The sequence below is a fragment of the Microcebus murinus genome, chromosome 27 (assembly GCF_040939455.1).
Source record: "Microcebus murinus isolate Inina chromosome 27, M.murinus_Inina_mat1.0, whole genome shotgun sequence".
NCBI lineage: Eukaryota > Metazoa > Chordata > Mammalia > Primates > Cheirogaleidae > Microcebus > Microcebus murinus.
The window spans coordinates 9,476,120-9,497,915 of record NC_134130.1 but is presented as its reverse complement, the minus strand read 5'-3'; the positions used below and the strand labels follow the sequence as shown (position 1 = coordinate 9,497,915).

The window sequence follows — 21,796 nt, the reverse complement described above, 5'->3', positions numbered from 1 at the left end:
CCTTTTTTTCCCCTCTCCTTCTCCCTGGGTCAGATTTTCCTGTTAGTCTGATGGTTCTCCTAACCACTCTCCTGGCTCCTTCCTCCCAATTACTACAGGGTGTTTCCTCTAATAAATTTCTGCACATTAAATCTAGACGTAACATCTGCTTCTTGGAAGACTTGGGCTAGCTCACATGCTTAAGGCTTTTTGCAAAGAGGTATCAATGGATTTGCACATGAGTACATTCTTGAGAAGACAGAGTTAGGTACGTAGAGCTTGGAAAGACAGAAATTTCTGCACTTTAAAATTAAACGGGAATCACTGCGGGCTAATGTAAATTAAAGAATGACAAACACATCAAAGAGACACAGAAATAATAGCTAACGTTTACTGAATACTTATTACATGCCAGAAATTTTCTGAAGTGTTTAAATGCATTAATCTCATTTAGTGCTTATAATAATCCTACTACCATTGCAGATGAAGACACTGAGGCTTTGTGTAAATAATTTATACAAAGTCCTAGTGCTGGAACTTAGATTTATATACAGTCAGTCCAATTTCTACGTTCTTCTACTCTGTATCCACAGTTTTTAAAGTAGTAGTCTTTACTTACTTAATTATAATTATGTCTTCTAATACGATATTACGTATTAACTAATATATATTCTAAGAAAGTGAGATTAAAGGATTCTATGTATTTGTCATTTTATACATTAATGTATGTGCATAAATTATGCATAAAGTGTGCATTTATAAATGAACATAAAGTTAACCAGTATATGGAATTATAGCACTAAAATATTTATTTCTCAAAATAAAGAGCTAACGTAAACTATATAACATCATACTCATTTTTCCCTTCTAATAGTGACTCTTTGAACTGAAACACTGAAACTCTAAAACTTCCCACCATCTGGACATGATCCTCCTTCAGAAATTCCTGGGCAACCCAACTCCCAAGAGCTTACTGAGTTTTTATCCCACTTATGATTCTAATAATATGTTCATCCTGAAGACTTTTTAGTTTTACAATTAACATTTCAAAACTATCTTCAGTATATTATTTTAATTTATAAAAGATAATTAGTGGATTGGTTAGAAAACATCCAAATGAGCCATGCTCTTCAATTGATAAAGATATCTTCCATTTTGTCTATGCAGAGGAAACAAGGTATTCATCAGAAACAAATCAAATATATACTAAGATTTTGCCTTTTTTTCCAATGCATAGTTACCAGTAGAGGTCACTATTACACCAAGTCGCTGGATTTGTCCAGCTATCCCTAAAAAGTTAGAGGACCTGGCTAAATTTATAATAAAGATCAAAATGCTAACACATAAAATATGATTACACAGATACATACTGCTGCACAAATATTAAAAGGTAAATGTAGGTAATTCATCATTTTGTACTTTTAATATGTATTATCATATTGATTTTCCTATTCTCTTATGAAGATAAAGGTAAATATATAAATACAGATGCATATACTTATATTTTTATATATAGTAACTCATTACTTATGTAAGCCAAAAAGTGAAATAAATATATAAATATTCATATGTCCTATCTAGAAACAGTTTCTAAGATATTCTTTCCAAAAAGGAAAAAAGATGTCATAGTAACATAAAATCCAAATAATATATATCAATGCCCTTCCTAAGGATAAGAAACTTCATAACCAAGCTAGGCAGCACAGGCTGTTGCCGACAGTTAAGAGAAATACACACACACCAAGACCTGTGCATGTTATTATTATATTATCACACATTTTAAAAGGATTCAATATCAACTAAAACAATGCCTGATATGCTAGAAAATACGATGGCACAGGGCTAAGGAAGGAAAAGGCATGAAGATGGGATAGCCTTTGGCTCACCATGACCAGCAAGGCCAAGAGAGAAATAAAGGTTGGCTGTCCAGTATGACCACATGAGCCAAAAACTCCAGGACAGTAGGAAAGTCTCTGGTTGGAGAAACCACGGTTTATCTACCTTGACTACCGACCCCAAGCCCAGGTCAGCCAGCGGTCGAGGCTTACGACAGGTGTACCTTCTGGGCCAAATGAATTCCCATCTACCCTACGTTACTTCCCCACCCCTTTGCTAATTCCCCAAATTCTTTTAATAGGAGAAAAGGCCATTCATTGTATCATGTTGTTAAAATAATAGCTAGTAATGAGTTTTGATTTAAATACGAATGCTTAACAAATTAACAACTTTAAGTCACTGTGGACAACAGTGTCTCCTTCTTGACAGGGAAGCCTGAAGAGGACAGGAAAGGTGAGAAAAGACAAGAGGTGACCAGAGGCTGGGGCGTGACGGGGGAGAGGGATGGCAGACGTCAGGCATAATGACAGTTAGACAGGAGGAATAAATTCCAGACATCTGTTGTATGCAGGGTGACTAGAGTGAATGACAATACACTGTATTCTTGAAAAACATAAAGAGAGTAGATGGTGAGTGCTCTTACCATTAAAACAACTGTGTGACGTAATGCATGTGTTAATTAGCTAGAGCTAACCATTTTACTATTTCTACGTACTTTGAAACATCATGCTGTACATGATAAATACATACAGTATTATCATTGAAATTTTTTTTTTTTTAGAAAGGGGCTACGGCAGGGCAAAAGACAGCTTCTGCAGACCTATGATCTCTGGGATCGTCTTATTTAAGAGGATCAGAACAAAAACAGTCTGTGCACTTAAGTATTTTGTTCTTGTAGCTGCAAACTCAGGTAGTTCTGCTTTAGATGATCTATAGGGATGATTTTTGTTTCCCACTTTTTATTATAAATATTTTCTTCCAGTTGTTTATGATGAGCTGTTTTGATATATACAGAAAAGGTAAAGGGAAATTAAAAGTTGAAATGATATCCTGTTAGAGTCAACAATTTTAAATAGTTTGTGACATTTGCTTTATCTATAGATGTATGTATGGATATATTTACTTAAATGTTTTAAGTATACTTATTTTTCTTTGGCTGAATCATTTTAAAGTAAGTTACAGACACCATGACACTTTGTCCCTAAATACTTCAATATGATCTCCTAAAAAATAAGAACATTCTCTTACTAACAACATCTTCCTAATTCCAAAGAAAAATAACAGTAATTCTCCATAACCATCTGGTATCCGGTCCATATGCAAATTTCCAAATGTCCCCAAAAATGTCTTTGATAGCTTTTCTGTTTTTAATAGGGATTTAATAATCTATGTTCAAGTACTGCATTTGGCTACTAGGCCTCCAAGAACAAGTAGCCTTCATCCGTTTTATACAATGACACTGACTTTTTGAAGTGACCTGGCCATTTATCTCATAAAATGTTCTGTAGTCTAGATGTGCACAGAGGTTATTTTTAAAGCACCACCACCAAGGAGCTTATACTAGTTACTGAAGATCATACTGTGATACTACTCACTATGTGAATAATTCTCTGATTAGGTCAACTGCACTGAAAAAGTATGTGAAACTTTAAGTAAAGTTAAGACAATGTTCTATTTCCACCTGAGGCTTTTAGATTTAATATCAATAAGGAATAAAATAATTGGAAACAAACAAACAATAAACAATGTGATAAAGTGCATTATGCCCAAGAATTCCTGACACTCTATCCTAGCAGATTTATTTCTTAGAATATTCTGTCACTTTTGCAAACACTAGTTTTTTGCTAAGGATGAAAAAAGGAAGATGAGGACAAACAGTTGGTAGTTTACTCTAAACCCATTTCAAAATCCTTCAGAAAGCACGTGTAAATTTGGGATAGTAACATCGATAACCTCCATCATGTAAATATTTTATATTGTTTCTGAGTAAGAATTAACAAGAAAATACAAATTTAAAAACAATGAGAAGTACAGTGGCAATCTGATCTGATGCCAGCCACAGGAGGCACGTGTGTTGGTACGACTGGGACCATAGGCCTCCTTCCGTTATTAGTTACAGCCTCATGGCTGATTCCAAATCAGAACAGACCTAACAGGAAAGTCTGTTCAGAAGCCTATCACATTTCCAGAAGGGTCCAAAATGCAATGAAAAAACATAACTGAAACACAGAACTTCTGGGTCTTCAAAAAAAAAAAAAAGCCGTTCACAAAAATAGTGTATTAAGGCTTACACTAATTGCAACACCATTCACTATATGAAATAATTCTTCAATAGGTCAACTATGGTGCAAAAAACCCTAGGACTTATAACATCGAATAGTATTTTCACAAATAAAATTATCTGTGGGGGAAAAAGTAGCCTGTAGCTTATATGTCTCAAGTCAAACTGGTCATGAAAGAACCATTCAGCCAATATTATATACTTATGATAAGGACAGATAGATAGTAAGTTCTTTTACCTTGTTAAAGTATCAGATGATTTTTCTAATTCCTCACACTCCATGTGAAACACACTGGAAAAAGAATCCTGAAAACAGAATGACAACACAGGCTGAGAAATAAGTGTGACAAGGTATCGAAACTACCTTGATACAGGATATGTGTCCTACGGAATCGACTAAAGACTCTAATATTCGTAATGTATTTTCACTTACTCTCAGACAAAACTGACCCAATTACTCATTTCATAACACCCTCAAAGCTGTTTCTGATTATTAAAGGTTTTGTTCACATCATTTCTGATCTTCACTTGTAAGAATGCTTCTTTGAGTACTATTTGGGGTTTTTCTCCTATTAGGTATTAATAAATATATTAGTTTCAAAACTCCTCTATGCTCATTGAAAATCCGCAAGTTTTGGCTTTTAAACATACATTGATTGCTGCTGTTAAATCCCAGGTAAATGTCTTCTTAAAAAGATGTATCATTCAGTATTATTTCACAAGATCATTAAAATAATTGCAAAGATTTCAGCAACATAGAGAAATACTTTTGAAATTACATTAAAAAGCAGAACAGCATATTGTAGCCATTCTCTATTTACAACTGAAAAAAAGAATTGGGAGAAAACATAAATAAAGCAATGATAGTTTAATTTGGGGATGGAAGAACTCAAGACATTTTTTTTCTTGCTTATATTTTGATTTTTGCTCATGTTGTTGAAATATTTTTGGTCATCAAGTCATTGTATAATTTAAACGAACATCAAGTCACCTAATTCCTTTTCTAAATCCAACAACTTAAGTTGTCAATGAGCGAAATATCTTAACGGGCATGTTGTTAAGCTATGCTTCAAAGCACCAACTGATCCAAATCATGCTACCATAACGGTGTTAACAGGTAAACGCATGCACTGAATATTAATTAAAGTGATATTTAAGTTGTCTAAACAAGGAGTGCCTCAGATACAACTTTCAGAAATTAAATGTGAAAGATCAGGTCACAGAGCAAAAGTGATAAATTCATTTATTGCATTAACAAATTCTGACCTGAACTTTAAAACAATAGCTACTATGTTGTAATCACCTCTGTATTAAGGATTTTATAACTGATTGAAAATGATGAAATAGTATCTATGAAAATATTGATTATGTCTTAACACAGTGAATTCTCATTGGATATTATATTAATGAGAATTTTATATTAACCGAAACATTCACCTGACCATGTATACACACATAAAATGGTTGAGATGTTGGGTCATACGGTACAATCTTTATATCTAAACTATTTAAAATTTCTTAATATAAAGTAAGCGCTGAATACCTTGTATTATTCTACTTCTCCCCAAAATATCACTTCAGATATCATACATGGGTTATAACTGACCTATATAAATGCCAGTCCCAATTCTCTTTTCTATTAACTCACAAATGGACGACCTATTCTTAGGGACTAAAGGAAAAAGAAAACAAACAACTGCATCAAAAAGAAACACTCCAGAAGCAGTGGTTCATAGGCTGAGGAGGGAAAGAAATTGCATAAAGGAAAACTCCCTAATGCCAGGAGCGCTGAATCTAATGGCAATGTTTCCTCACATTATAAATCAATGGACTGAAATCCACCAATTACAACAGTTTAGTGGTTTTCCATTGTTGGCAAAGGATATGGGCTCCTTTAGTAATATTGCCTCTACTGGACTACACCTTTTGGTTTCCAAACAACTTCTGGTAAAAAGAAATGTTTATGCCCAACTCATTCACAGAATGAGGGGGTGGGGGTCTACTTGCTCAAAGCAACCACGTGTTCAAAAGGAACCACTGTTCCTGATCAGGAAAAGTCAGCACACCGTAATGACAATGTGTTTTTCCATCAGGACAGTACAGCCACTGACAGAAGCAGCACAGATGTTCCCAGGCTAACTATTTGGGAGGTGGAGGGGAACAGACAGAGGAGAAGGGGACATTGAAGGCACCTTCATCCCTATCTCTCTTCAACCTGAATGGCTTTTATATAGTGTGTATATATATATACACACACATATACACACATATATATATTATATTATATATATAAAATACTTACACAGGTGGGTTTGAGAGAGGGTTCTGAGGCCAAAATGAGGTTTAAAAGCAGTGTTTACGGGAATATATGTTTCTGCCTTTCTAAAAATAGAAAAGTCATACTCTGTACTCACGGAGCAATCTTCATCCACTATGAAAATGGTGCATTTCTGCACCTGCATGAAAGAGATAATAGTGGCAGCTATTTTCTTCAGAATCACTTCCAATGATTGTTGTTCTTCAAAAATTAAACTAGCAAGGTCAAGCAGCACCTAGACAAAAACATTAGGAGCTTATGATTTAGTAACTGTTTGTAATTATTAAAGCATGATGATTTATATGGGTTATAAACTGTTTATATAATCTACTAGGTTATGACCAAGTCTGCATTTAAGTATTAAATGTCTCTGCTTATTAATAAAATTCCCTGTTGACTGTTAATTTAGTTAATATGGTTGTTGCGGTCACAGGCTCTGAAGCCAGAGTAATCAGTTTTTAATCCTGACTTCCTTGCCTGCTTTGTGACCTAGGGCAAATTTCTTGAACATGGGATATTAACAGTACCAAAATCATAGGGCTGTTGAGAGGATTAAACAGGTTGATATTTACAAAGCATGTTAAACATGCGGTACACAATATACACTATCAGCGTTGTTGTTCCAAATTTCTGAGATCAACATCTGTCAACATTATTAATATTTTTACAGAGAGTAGTAAATATTATGCAAAGCAAACGAAGTTTTAAGAGTTTCCATTGTCTTTTTTCTGGTAATTTCTCCTTCCTCTAAGCCCCATAACATTTCTTCTAACCCCACAAAGCACTTCTGTGATGAAGGGGAGAAAGGGTGTTACAGAAAACGTACTGGAGGTGACGCTACCCTAGCTGAGGTCTGAAAGGTGAGACGGAATCATTCTGTTGAAGTGGGGAAGGGAAACATTGCAGGCAAAACTATTAGAATTGAGAGAAAGCAGCATACTGAAAGTTCTGATCAAGCTCTGTGGGGGCGCAGAGCATAAAGAACTGGAAGATGAGGCCGAAGAGTTAAGCAGAGTGAGAGCCCGAGAAGCCCTGCGCGTCTTCCAAAGCAGTGTGGACTGGGACGCGCTGCGGTGACCACATCTGCGTTTGTAAAAACGCGGCTGGATGGAGGGCGGCGAGGATGGAGCTAGGGGACAGTTGGGTACACGGCAGCTGAAGGGTCAGTATCTCCTTAACACCAACGCCAGTTCTCACCAGGGAAAACAGAGGGTGGATATGATGAATTATCAAAGAAATAATGAAAAAAAGAAATCCATAGACCCAAAGGGCTTGCTTAAGTCTCCAACCTACTGGCACCAGCATGATGAATGAGGAAAGGGTCAGTCACACTGTGAAATTAAGTCACAAAAGCAAAGCTAAAAAATCTGAAAAGCTTATAGACAAATAGACAATATATATATTACATAATATAAAAAAGTATAATTGTCATGTTACATATTTATACATATTATACCAATATATTTAAAATATTTACAAAAGAGCCAAGAATTAGGACAACATGGATGCTCATTAGAAGACAAAGCACTACCTTTAAATTCTGAGAAACTGATTTTTCAGTCTAGAATTTTATACCCAGCCATAGTGGGAGGATGGTACAGCAGATGTTTGGGTACACACAAGGACTCAGAATGCTTCCCTCACCAATCCCTTTCGTAAGTAGGTAATTGAGAATGTGCTACAACAAAACAAGGAAGTAAACTGAGAAAGAAGTAGTTAGGGGATCCAGAAAATAATGGAATCTTTCCAAGAAAGCAGTGAAGAAAAGTTCTTTGACAACTGTGGAGAAGGCACAGGGCTAAACAGTTTAGCTTGGAAGAGGCAAAGTGGAGATCTTCAATTTGGACATCTCCAAGAAAAAGAAGCACTCAACAGAAAGCCTAAGATCATGCAGAGTTTAGGGAAAAACCCAAGAACACAAGGCTACACCAAAGCAAACAGTTCAAGGGAAAAAAGAAATAAACTCAGAAACATTGGGAAAAACTAAAAGCTATATAACAAAGGCAATATGAACAACATATAGATAATCACAGTATTTGTAAATACTTTGTTTTAAATTGCCACTTTAGAATTAACCTAGACAAAGCTTAAAAAAGATTCATGATGGTTGTAGCACAACACATGTTACCCACGTGGGCAATACAAAAGAATGGGAGAGCAGAGTTAAAGAGCAGTTGGGAAGGAGAGATGAAGGGACCAGGGACACCAAGATCTCTTATAAAGTACGGAATCAAGAGTTATGTCTGTAGCTGACAGACCAAGAACCACAACCATTAAGTAACATCACAAATGCAACCCATACAGTAACTTAAAACAGTGATACAATGACAGTAGTAGGATAACGGTAATGGCCAGTTAGGGACAGTGTAAGTCAAATAAAGTCTCATCCCTCAAGTTAAGGAATATTGTCTAACAGTGATAAAGCAACTGAGCATGGAAAATAGGAAATGGAAATGACTATTAGAAAAAAACAGGTAATGTATTTAGAAACTGAATCTGTACTATTTGAATTTTTAATCATCTAGATACAGTACCTGAATAAAACATTTAACAATTTTTTAATAAAGAAAAATTTCTATACTCTCTCTTTAGTAATCAGACTTACCTGATTTCTCTTATTCTCTAGGAGTGAAGTCTCATAGAGTTGAGCATTGTGAAGAACAATACCACAAAATGCCAAATAAGCAGCAAAGTCCTAGAAAACAGGTAAGAAAATAGACATCCAAAATCTTTACAGTTAGAAAGCCAGAAGTGTAGACATTTGTTCTGCATAAAATTAGAATGATACAAACTAAGGTAAATGGTACAACTGGAAGTCAAGTGCTGGCGCAGTCTCCCTAAGCTCATGCATTAGGTATAAATTAATAAGGAGAAAAGAGAGGGACTAAGATAACAACCTCTTTATATCATATGAAATCGCAATTCATGCTATGAAAAATTTGGTGTAGCCTCTGCATGATATTAAGACTTGGATCTATGCTGAATTATATAAATAGCTTGTAACTTACTACCACGGCAAATGAAAGCTCACCCACTTGTTATTATTGGCAATAAAAACAAAGTTATATATTCAATAAAGTTGCAAATATTAATTTAAATATGATTATTTTCATTATACTATACTAGGGTGATGTGCTCACAATATATTAATTATTGATTACAATCATTCTTTAGATGGCATACTTAATTCACAATTAAGGATTTATTTTGCCAAGATGGAACAGAGCCTAAAAATTGCAAGTCAACTCAAGAGAGGTTTACATGAATGGACTATGAACATAATGGTGGAACACACAGCCAATCTAAGAACAATGTTTTCCAACCAAATACTCTCAGGTGTCATTAGCAGAACAGGAGGCTAAATGTCTATTACTCTGATTTTAAACGTACTTGCTATGTTCTAAAGCAATTAAAATAGGGTAACTAACATAGGTGCCAATCTAGCTGATAGCACTGAGATAAAAATAACTGTCTTATTTGAATGTCTTCCAAATTCAAAAGCTGCTATTAATATTCAGGTGAACAACATAAGTATCAATGGGTTTGGAATAGGAAGAATTCAGCGGACTATGATATACATAAAATTGCATGTTCAACAGAAGAAATAATAAGACTTAGTCACAGAATGAAGTTATAAACTGGGTTAAGAGCTTTCATCCTTAAAGGCAAAGCCTGCCCATGTGGCATGCGGAAGGTACTCCTTCGGAGCTGAATGAGAAGAGTAATAGAGTGATGCTGACTGCTGTTCTTTCTGAAGCTAAATTCACATCCTCCAGCCTGAATTCACACCTCGGCGCCCCACCGTCTGTGTGCAAAGCTTATAAAACATTTGGAAATTCGCTTCGCCAAGAGGCAATTCCAATTTTTAGCCAACCAGAAGTGCTGAACTTGGAGCAGGGCTTTTATGGGTTTCACTCAAGGTTGGATCTCTATAGCAGTGATGAAAGGTAAATGAGACAGTTAAAATGCCATAAGTCACCCTCTGTGTGGCCCCAGTGCACAAGGCCCGGCGGAGCTTGGCAGCACAGCGAGGAGGGCATTCGGGGGCTTCTGCTGACTGAAGAAAGCAGGTACCCACAAGGCAAATCAACACCGTATTCAGCCTGAGACACACGCCTGAGCACTGCAGACCATTTTTAGCCACGTTGGTTTTGTGTGTGTGTGTGTGTGTGTGTGATCAACAATTCCAGCATCAGCTAATCATAGAGGTCTAGACACTACAGAGAGAGAGCAGCTTCCTAAACTGGCATCGTGCGAGACACAGGTTTCGGTACCTTCTCATCTTTTTCGGTGAATGTCCCACCATTGCCCGATTTCTTGTTGATGGCCTGGGCTACGCCAACCACCTGGTGTAAGGAGAGAAAAGTGACAAGTTTTTCACTGACTGAAATGACTGGTATAAATTCGCCAAAGTGTGTCTACAGAAAATATTCTACACGTGCTTTAAAATAGTAACAGGCCACAAAAAAACAAACAAACAAACAAACAAAAAAAACCCCTCAGCATTTGAACTAGTTCTGGGGCATTTACTACATTCTTTTTTTTCCTAATAAGAATTCGGAATGTTTTTAATTTCTTGGGGCTCAAACTATAGTGGGTTCCGTGATTTCACCCTGCACTTTTTCCCATAGTTTTTGAACATAAACAACAAGTTTTGAGTACATTTAAAATAAAGCATATAATAAAATGAACATTTAATTATTTGTTTTAAATATAATCTTTCAAAAGGGTTAAATGCTCATTACTAAAACTGCAACAGAGGCAAGGGGCCAATCACAGAAGGAATGCAAGAGGATCATTAGGCTGGAAATAATTTAGTGCAGGGATAGAGTCCAACTGCTTTTGAGACTTTTGCCCTTGAAACTTATTTTACCTTTGACAGACTTATTTTTGGGAAAAGAAGTTACTAAAAATCAAAACAGGGATTAACAGGCTGAGCCTTATATTAAATAGATCAGAAGATATTTGGAAGTGTATTTTACTTACCCTTTAGTTTTAATTTCATTTTGAGTTATTACCTAAGACCTTCTACTTACTTTTACCTCCTCTTTTATTAATTATAAATTCTACTCTTTCATTGCTTCTGCAATTTAATATCAGTAAAATAAGCTATTATCCCCTAACTAGCTACGCTTTAGGAATATGCAGTCCTTCCTTTTGTGTGGATGGTTCATCCTTGTTTCTCAGCTTACTCTAGTCTCTTAGCTTTAGTAATAGGATATACAGTTGCCCTCTAGGATAACAGAACAAGGAAGAGAAAATACATTCCTGTCTGATGTAGTTTTCTAGTCTTCTTAACACCTTTCCCTTTTTTCCCACTGCCAGAATAAAAGGAGGTTAAATACTTTTTTTTAAAAGCAGAATTATCCAGTTATCCTATGCCTTTTTATTTCCCTTAGTTCAACTCTCTCTTATTTTTGTATACTCTTTAGCTCTTGAAAATAGCTAACAGATTTCTAGATGCTCCAACCTCAATGACTAAATGTCTGGGAAAGCATTTGCCTAAGGCCAGAAATGTCTGGGTTGTAGCTAGGCATGCTCACGTGAAATACAACTGATGAGAACCACCCGAACATCACTGGGGTGTAAGACACAGCAGTGTGACTTGGTTATTTCAAGCGTTTACATATTCATTCATCCATCCATTCACATCGCAAATACGCAAGTGCCTACTGTGTACCAAAGAGTGACACAAACTGGGGAAAAGACCGCCCTGGGGAGCTTGGAAGCAGGAATGAGTGACCCGTGAGCACAGGCTGGCCGCACAGCAGGAGGGCACGACCAGAGGCTGTGGGTTCTAACAGCACTGGGAGAAGTCCTAATGTCGGTAAGAGAAGGCTGCTCAGAAATGAAGACATTTTAATTTTTCTTTTTCTTTAATAGATGACTTTAACTTTTTTTTTTTTTAAAAAAACAAACTTTAAATCCTCATTTTAAGAAAGATGAGTTGAAAACAGATACAGGAACTATGAGGCAAAACTCTGAGAATGACACAGTGCAAATAATATGTGCTGACACGCTCTCTGTGCCTGCGGCTGTGTGAAGCGAGGTACGAGGCAAGAAAGAGAAGAGACAGCTCCTGCTCATTCAAAAATATAAAGACACAAAAGCCCAGCTCCTCATTAAATAACCAGTGCTCAAACTACATTAACATTTTACTCCACCATTATATCACCATAAGTTGACAGTGAGATGATAGTTTTTTCAAAGTCTTAAAAGAAATAAAATCAGCTGCACGATGTATCTTCTGAAGTCGAGAGTAGTAACAGTAATCACGCTGCTTACATGAGGTCACTGATGTAGCTTGAAAATGAGGTCAAGGTCACCATGGTCCATGGCTGCTGGCCACAGACACTCTGAGCCTACTCAGTGATCTGTAAACTGGGCGACTGAATGATGATTTGGGATCGTACAGAAGAATTGGAAGAGATGAAGATATAAAATGTTTTATGGGTGGGTCAGGAAACATCTACTACATCATTTTGTAGTAGTACATCCCTACTACAAAAGCAACAAAATACAGCCTATTCCAGTGGGTCTGCTGCATCTTCCACTGCAGTAGAAGAGGACTTAAAACAAGGCTTCTGGCCGGGTGTGGTGGCTCACGCCTGTAATCCTAGCACTCTGGGAGGCCGAGGTGGGAGGATCTCCTGAGGCCAGGAGTTTGAGACCAGCCTGAGTAAGAGCAAGACCCTATCTTTACAAAACATGAACAAAAAACAAAACAAAACAAAAAACACGCCAGGCATGGTGGCACACGCCTGTAGTCCCAGCTACTCGGGAGGCTGAGGCAGGAGGATCGCTTGAGCCCAGGAGTTGGAGGTTGCAGTGAGCTACCATGATGCCACTGTAGCTGAGGAGATAGAACCAGACTCTGTCTCAAAAACAAAACAAAACAAAACAAAACAAAACAAAACAAAACAAAACAAAACAAAACAAAACAAAACAAGCAAGGCTTCTTCGGTAGACATGGGGAAGGTCCCTAGAGCTCTCCCTTTATTTAAACCTGTATGCCAACTCAACTTAAAATTTAATCTGTAGGATTTATAGTCAGGAATACTTACAAGGTAAGTATTATTTCTAACTGTGGGCTGAAAAGTGTTCTCTCTGCATAAAAGAACAATGTCTCTGAAACCATTCTACATATATGTCATTATTCACAATCTTCAACTCACACAAGTGTTCATGCAGTTCAGTAACTGTATTTTTCATTTCTAGAATTTGTATTTGGGTTTTTTTAAAGCCTATCTATTCTTTTTTTTTTCCTTCTTCCTTTAAATACCAGTGCCTGTTCTCCTTCCTTTTATCTCTTTGAATGTACTTAATTTTGGCTGTAAATTCATCTTCAGCAGGGACTGTTTCCCACGAGAGTCCCATTTTCCACGAGAGTCCCACGTTCCAAGTAACGACGTGTCCATAAACAGTGATTCCGTTGGCTTTATGCTGCACTAGTGGTGGGAATTTGGACGCCCCACCTGTGTGTAGCACAGGTGTGTGTTTTCATGGTTAACGCCTGTCTCTTCCTTCTCTCAGCTCCAGGCAAAAGGCAAGCTTCCCTGCAGCTTCCCCTGGCTGCTGGAGGAGTTCTGCTAGGCCGTTTCCTGGACGGACCATTGACAGATCTAGGCTGTCCCCGAGTCTAGTTTCAGCTTGCCCTGCAGAGTGGGCTTATCCCACGGCCTGCAGGTATTATCCTCGGACATTAATCATTAATCGCACTACACTCAATCTCAGACCTCTATGAGCCCATGTGGCTTCTCTGGTTGCTCGGTTTTCTTACTTTGGGTTCCCCTCTTTGTTTCTGGCACCTGGGATTGTCCCTTTTTTGAGCTCAGCTGTGTCTTTTTAAAGCTGTTTCTGGTGAAATATTGTCTTCTACTTGTTTGCAGAACAGGGGTATTTTTCTTTATCTGTTCAGTCTGCAGAAGTCTTGTTCATAGGCTTCAAAACCTACCTTGTATGTCCCCTAAACACTAGGTCTTTACTATGTTTAATTTTTTCCTCTAGTATTTTTTTTCCTCTAGTATTTTTTTCCCTCTAGTATTAAAGTAAGGCATTTACCATTAGGCAACTTCACAGAATGAGGACTTCCAACAATGAATTTTTCATCCCTTCTGGTAACCAATTATTTATTTATTTTTTTGAAACATGATCTTGCTCTGTTGCCCAGGCCAGACTGCAATGGCATCATCATAGCTCACTGTAACCTCAAATTCCTGGGCTCAAGAAATCCTCCTGCCTCAGCCTCCCGAGTAGTTGGTACAGCAGGCATGCGCCACCATGCCCGGCTAATTTTTGTTGTTTTTTTTTTTTCTTTCCAGAAATGGGGTCTTGCTATGTTGCTCAGGCTGGTCTTAAACTCCTGGCCTCAAGCAATCCTCCTGCCTTGGCCTCCCAAAGTCCTAGGATTACAGCCATGAGCCACAGTGCCTTAAATATTAGAGATTAATTTGTTTAAGGAATGATTACTTGAATATAATTGTTATTTAAAAAACAAGTTCTCTCAAGAGACTATTAGACCAGGAAAACATACTTAGCCCTCCGTGTCTGACTGTGATTGAAAATATTTGGGAAAAAAACTAATGAAAATAATATGATAATAAAAATAACACAAATAGAAAAGAACCATTTATACAGCATTTACACTGTATTAGGAATAAATAATCTGGAGATGATTTACAATTTACAGGAAGATGTGCACTGGTTACATGCCAACGCCATGCGGTTTTATATAAGGGACTTGATTTTCATATGCGGGGTGGAGTGGGGTCCTGCGGTCAATTCCCCATGGATACCGAGGGACAACTATGTATCTATGATAATATGTATATGTGCCATCCCCAGATGACATTTTGAAAACAACACTGATAAAACACTAGGTAAAAATAGAAGGAAAGAGATAGTTTAAGGTCACATAGATAGTAAAAGACAAAGAACAGTTTAATTCTCTGACTTCCAAAGACCCTGAGCAAAACTAGTACCCTCTAACCTCTTGTGTTCATGTAAAGTCCTCCGTCTTGCTGTCATCTGTTGCTCCTTTAAACATATTAGTTCACTGTCTTCAAATCAAGTAACTGTTCACCATAGGGTTTTAAATGTCAGCTTTTCTTACAAGTGTACGTGAGACTTCATATGTAAGAGGCAAAGCCCCTAAAAACATTAGCTTCCATACCAGAAAGTCCATTCCCTTCTGCCTACCTGCTGGCTACCTATACTCCCAGATATAGATACTGCATGCTATTGTTTGAAGCACAAAGACACTCTATTTTATATTTTACCAGCACTTTACACAGCATAAATGGATATCATGTCCTCACAGGGCTGACTGTTCTTTTAGGAATGCAAAGGGCAAGACCTGACTCTGGCTGGGCGAGCAGCGTGGAATGTGACAGCTGGCTCTTTCAGGGCGACTGATCATTGCCCCAGTGCAACATTTCTTCAATAAGCAGCTGCCCCAGACATTTACTGAGGCCAAACACCAATCCCAGTCCATTTCCCCACTCCCAGTTCAGGGGTGCTCAGCACGGAGTCTGCAGGCAAGGGAGGAAAGGAAGCTGTCCCTCTCGCGGGAATGGCAGCATTCCAACCTGAGTCGAAACCCATGCGTCGCCAGGAAAACTAGAACTTAACATTATACACAGGAGCTGGAGGAAATTCTCCCCAGTGCTCTTTTCAAACTTCTCTTTGACTCATTCATTCATTCTGCAATAAATACTTTATTCAACAAATAACCACTGAGTGCCTGTATGTACTAGTCACCATTCTGGGCAACAAAGATACAGTAGGGAACAATGCAGAAAAAATCCCTGTCCTCACGGAGCTGACATTCGCTCTAATTAGAGTGTCACCACCATACCCTTTCCACCCCTGTTCTACACATGAGTGAAATGAAAGTGAGAGGCTTTTACACCTCTCTTCCAAATCTTAGGCAAATATCAGGTTACAATATTCCATGTGGTAGGTAAAACAGTGACCCCCAAAGATGTCCTTATCCAAATCTCTGCAACATCTGTTACCCTTAAATGGCAAAAGAGTCTTTGCTGACATGATTAAGTTAATGATCTGGAGAAAGGGAGATCATCCCCAATCCTCTGGGTGGGCCCAATGTAATCACATTGGTCTTTGCTATATTTAATTTTTTTTTTCAATTAAAGGGTCCTCATACAGGAGAGAGGAAGACAAGAGGACTGGAGTAAAAGGGAGATTTGAAGACAGAGGAAGGCGCTGTGAGCCAAGGGGTGTGGGTAGCCTGTGCAAGCTAGAAAGGGCAAGAAAATAGATGGTTCCCTAGAGACTCCACACAGGGACACAGCAACACCCTGATTTTAGCCCAGTGACAACTATTTTAGACTCTAACCTCAAAGCTATAAAATAATACATTTGTGTTATTTTAAATAACTAAATTTTTTAATAACAGCAATAAGAAACTAATACACTCCATTAAATTATTCTCACATTCTTATATTCCTTTTTCACTTTTCTTTACCCCCTATTACATCTTGTGTTCCACCATCCAAATGCTCACTTTCTTTGTTTTTCTTTTTTTTCTTTTTTTTCTTTTTTTTTTTGTCAGTAAAGGTCTGCTGGAGTAATCCTCACTTTCTTTGAAGGACTTCACATCTCTTGCCTTAGGTCCATCTTTGACACTTAAGTCAAATTTATCTTCTTGGAAGAGTTTTGCATATGCAGATCGGCTCATTTCTAAAAACTTTTTACTGCTTTCATCCATCTATAGAGTAAAAGCTAAAGACCCTGCCTAACATTCCACACCTTCAACTTGAACTGAGATCACTCCCACAATTCTTTAAGGTAGAATACTACAATGACCTTTGTTCACATCATTCCTTGAAATACAGCCTTATACCTTCTCTACTGAGGCAAAATTTCCAAAAAGCCTTCCCTTCAAACCTACTCCTCTGAAATTCTGTGCAATTGTTTATGCCGTACATCTTGACAACAGGGTATTTTCCTTTTTAACCCCATTTTCTCTACTCACATACCCTCAAATTAGATTATTTTCTGAGAACATGATTTATACCTTATGCCTTATGTTATCATCAATACATTGTTCTGAATGCACACAATGCTTGAAAGGTATTTGTTTTTGATAATGGGAGAAGTATCAATGGCTATCAAAATTTTTAGGGTGATCTACTGACTCGGCAATTCATATTCAAATAATTCATTAGATCTATCTATTTTTTCTCTACCTTTTGCTTGATATTAAGAAACCTCTCCACATCTGAGAACTTTATGTGGCTGTAAGTTTATGTTCTTAATGTGCCTTTAGTTATGGGGTTGAACTTACAGTCCTCAAACTATGGCCTGTGGGTCATATCCGGGCTGCCTTTTAGCACATTTATCCGGCCCTCCGGGTGTTTTTGCTGCCACTGCCTGTCCTGCTCAGCAGCCGACTTGTCCTGGGCCCACAGTGCGCACTCTCCAACGGTCTGAGGGACAGTGAATTGGACCCCTGTTTAAAAAGTTTGAGGACCCCTGGCCTAGAAGGACTTTGAGAGAAGGAGGAAAGAAAAGCTGGATGTTATTAAATTTTTAGTTTTAAAAATGCAGAAAATCACAGAGAATAAGATAATAAACACCCATGTCTTCCTCATCTAGAACATCGGTAGTGTGAGGCTGGTTAAAACAGTTTCCTGGGCCCCATCCTCAGAGTTTCAGATTCAGTAGATCTGGGCTGGGGCTGGGGCCTAAGAATTTGTATTACTATGTCTTAAAGTTCTCAGATGATGCCAAATGCTGCAGGTCCAGGGACAAAAGATACTTTGAGAACAACTTATGCAGAATTACTAAATGTTAATATTTGGTGATATCCTTTGTATTATTATTATTATTAAATCAATAGAAAATTAAATTAGACTTTCTCTTCTCAGTCCTATTCTTCTCCCCTCTGTGCCTCCTGTCAACATCATTCATTATACTCTTAACAAGTATATAAATCTGTCAACAAGACATAGTACTTTTTCTTTCAAAAAGGTTTCTTAAATGAAATCTTATGCATCATTTTGCAACTTGTGATCATATTCAATGTTTTTTTATGAATTCATACAGATCTGTTCATTCATTTTATATACAAAATTGTATGCCATACCAAACTTTATTCTTTTTATCTCCAAATGATGAGTATTTGGGTTGTTCACAAATTATAGCTGCTACAAATAATCTATGGAGGAACATCTTATGCAGGAACTTCTCTGGTTAAATCTTCAAAAGGATTATAGAAATTTATATCTATACTTCCAATGCATGGGAGTTTCTGTTAACCTCACATCTCGCCAGGACCTGGTATTATCGGGCTTTTTTAATGTTCGCCAATCTGGTAGGTATAAAAAACTGTATCTCACTGTTGCTTTAATTTGTATTTTCCTGATTACTAGAGAGAATGAACATTTTTAGAAATTTGCATTGGTTATATTGGTTTCCTCTTCTATGTGCCCTGTATGTACCTTTGCCAATTTTGACCTTTTTAGTTGCTTTTTTGGGTTGATGGGTTTTTATTAATGAATTTTAGAATCAAGGTTTGATATTTCTTTAAATGACTGGTAAGACTGATTTTATTTGGTTGCAATCCCTTTTATCCTTCTGTATATACAAGCACCTCTGTATCTACTATTAATATTTATCTCAAGAGAAAGTCTAAGGACCTATCAGGGTTGGGAGACAAGTATGAATATAGGAGAAAAATGCTTTTATCAACAGATTACTCTTGCAGCCTGTATGGCTAGGAATAGGCAGTCAAGTTGCAGAGAAGCTTCTAGGAAGTTACAAGATATAAAAAAGCAGTGTCCTGAAGATAACTGGCAGCCGAAGTACATGATCAATGCCAGTGTCTCTAATATAGTTAATAAATCTCTTCCGAGCCAAAGTCAGAAAAATCTATATGCTAAAAAATTTACCATTAAAAAAAGGAGAAGGGCAGGCCTGTGACATGGCCAATACTTTGTATCTTTTAGTTCACTTAATCCTTGCTTAACCCCTTAATTATTACTGTCACTTTATCACAGAGCAACCCGATGTTCAGAAGAGTCACACAGCTAATCCAAGAGGGTGCAGACCCAGACAGTCTCCAGTTCTGATCCCAAAGTCTACATTTTTTGAAACCAGCAACAGCATAAAATACAGGTTCTCAAGGACAATTCTTTTAAACTAAAGGAATCACAAAGACCAAGGGTTTTCTAGCACACACCAAAGCCTCGTCTTTGGAACTCATATGTATGCTTATCTTATTAATGCATATTTTCATCAAAGGGAATGTAGTAATTTCAAAATTATAATTTTGAGAAACAAAGTCCTGCTATAAAGTTGCTTTCTCTGACTTAGATTATAAGTTTTGTGACAAGTTTTATAGCCAAAAACCACTTATGCAACATAAAAAAAAAAATCCTTTTTATCAGGGAGACATGGATAATAAAATGTAGTCTCAAAAGTAAGCAGATTTTTTAAGAAAAAGCCAAAGCAACTTGGGCTCACAGATATCAGAGCAGTGCTGCCCAAGGGTGGTGGGACTGCCTGGAGAGTGCTAGTTACACAGACGCACCCATATTCTTTAAAACTCATTGAATTGTACATTAAGATCTGTGTATCTTACTGCGTGCAAATTTTAACTAAATTTTTAAAAAGTATTTTAAAAACAAGCGAATCTGTGATTGCTGAAGGTATGTGAAAGTGGAGGCCCAAGTGCCAAGCTCCCAGCTGCTGGGTGGTGGGGAAGCAGGCGGAAGTCCTGACCATCTGCTCTGCACCACCAGCACTCTGGGGGCTCTCAGACGGGGTCAGGGCACACATGGCCTCCGCAGCCAGCAGCTATTCTGCCCCCGGGAACATCCTGTGGGAATAAAGTCACCCTGAGACTGGGTTCCTTCCACACAAGGGAACAGTCAGTGTAATTACTGATGCTAGTGTTTATTCTCATTCCTTTGAACGACAACAACAGAACTCCTCCTCCCTGCCAGATACTAAACTCTCTGCCACACTAGCTTTTAAGGAATGAGGTAAAAGTCTGGAACCTAGAGCCACAAGGACCTTTTTCCTTTTTATTGGACCTTTCTGTCCCTTGGGATATAGAGATTCAGTCCAGAGACAAACATCGCATAGCCATTGTGAGCAAAGTCTCCTTATATGCCTCTTAAAAACTGCCAGAGACACAAAGGTTACATAGCAAAAAGGAGCCTGCTGTCTTTCCCATGGCAGGGTACGCTGAGTGTTTACTGTTGTTTAATTTTCCATTCCTCCATGTATCTGACTTCCTAGCATTCTCAAAAGGAGGAGACAGACATTCTCTTATGCCCCCACTAGGTGAGAACTCTGTAGTGGGCACTGTCACGTTCCTCCTCTCACTAGGACTTTCAACACTACGCAGCGTGTTGGTGCTTCATATCAAAACGTGAGTGACAGACCAGCCGCCCGCAGCACAGGGAGACGAGGAGAGTGGCTTAAGGAATCCCTGCTCTGAAGCCAGCACTCAGGAGCAAGTCGTTTTTGCCATAAAGTCAGAGCTCTTCCCTTCACAGTCTGCCTCCCTGCTCAGTTGGGAATAAGCCCGAAATCCCAATTAAAAAAAAAATCTGTATATCAACATATACTGTACAAACTGTACTTCGTATCAGGATAGTTCCATACTGTTGTGCCCACCTTCACATGGGACATTGCCGAAAATGACGTCAGAGCCCGGGACCTATTTAATAACTAAGATTTATTTTAAGGGTGGTGTCCTGCGTGCTTTGCAGGTGCTGGCCTGCAAAGCACAGGCTTACCCTGGACGCTGCTGTTGGACTTCGACTCTGTTAAACCAGAATCAAATTTATTCCAGCACTGCCTGCCCTTATAATGAGTCCATGTCTCTCTATCATGTAAAATGCTGTGTTAGTAAAGCTTCCTGATAATCACAGGGTTAAGGGGTATGCCCATAATGTGTACCTAATGTTAACAGAGGAGCAATAACACAGCAAAAGTGGTAAAAAAAAAAAAAAAAAAAAAAAAAGTAAGTTTCATGCATAAGAACACTGAATAGGCAGAGTTAACTGAGTGTTCAGATCACTGCTGTTACTTCTACTGGTCCAGCTGACCACACTGATAGCCATGGGAAGCTAGATACCCATGCCATTTAGCATTAAGGGAGCCAAGAAAAAAAGTGTATGTGTAATGCATATATCCATAATAATGGATATGCTTTATTTACACTCAACAGATCTTTCAGACAGAGAACATAGTCTGTTATGTCATCAGAGCCAAGACATAAATTTGCCTCTAAGTGTTTTGTCTCCAAATAGATGAGGCGAAAAGCTAAACACATATGAACGCACAGATGCAGACATCTGCCTCACTAGCAAAACTCCTAGCTGTAGCTGTTACCAGCAAAAAAAAAG

At 37.8% G+C, this 21,796-nt stretch overlaps 1 protein-coding gene across 3 annotated transcripts in view; it reads right to left on the bottom strand.

Annotated features, from left to right (window-relative positions):
• The window catches only part of PDE5A (phosphodiesterase 5A), a 124,197-nt gene that overhangs the window by 57,301 nt on the left and 45,100 nt on the right, over positions 1-21,796 (bottom strand). For all 3 annotated transcript variants that reach the window (XM_075998317.1, XM_075998319.1, XM_075998318.1), the window contains exons 4-7: positions 10,688-10,759; positions 9,019-9,108; positions 6,511-6,648; positions 4,335-4,402 (exon numbers count right to left, since the gene is read on the bottom strand). In XM_075998317.1, coding sequence (XP_075854432.1) covers positions 4,335-4,402; positions 6,511-6,648; positions 9,019-9,108; positions 10,688-10,759 — 368 coding nt within the window. The remainder of the gene's footprint in view (positions 1-4,334; positions 4,403-6,510; positions 6,649-9,018; positions 9,109-10,687; positions 10,760-21,796) is intronic.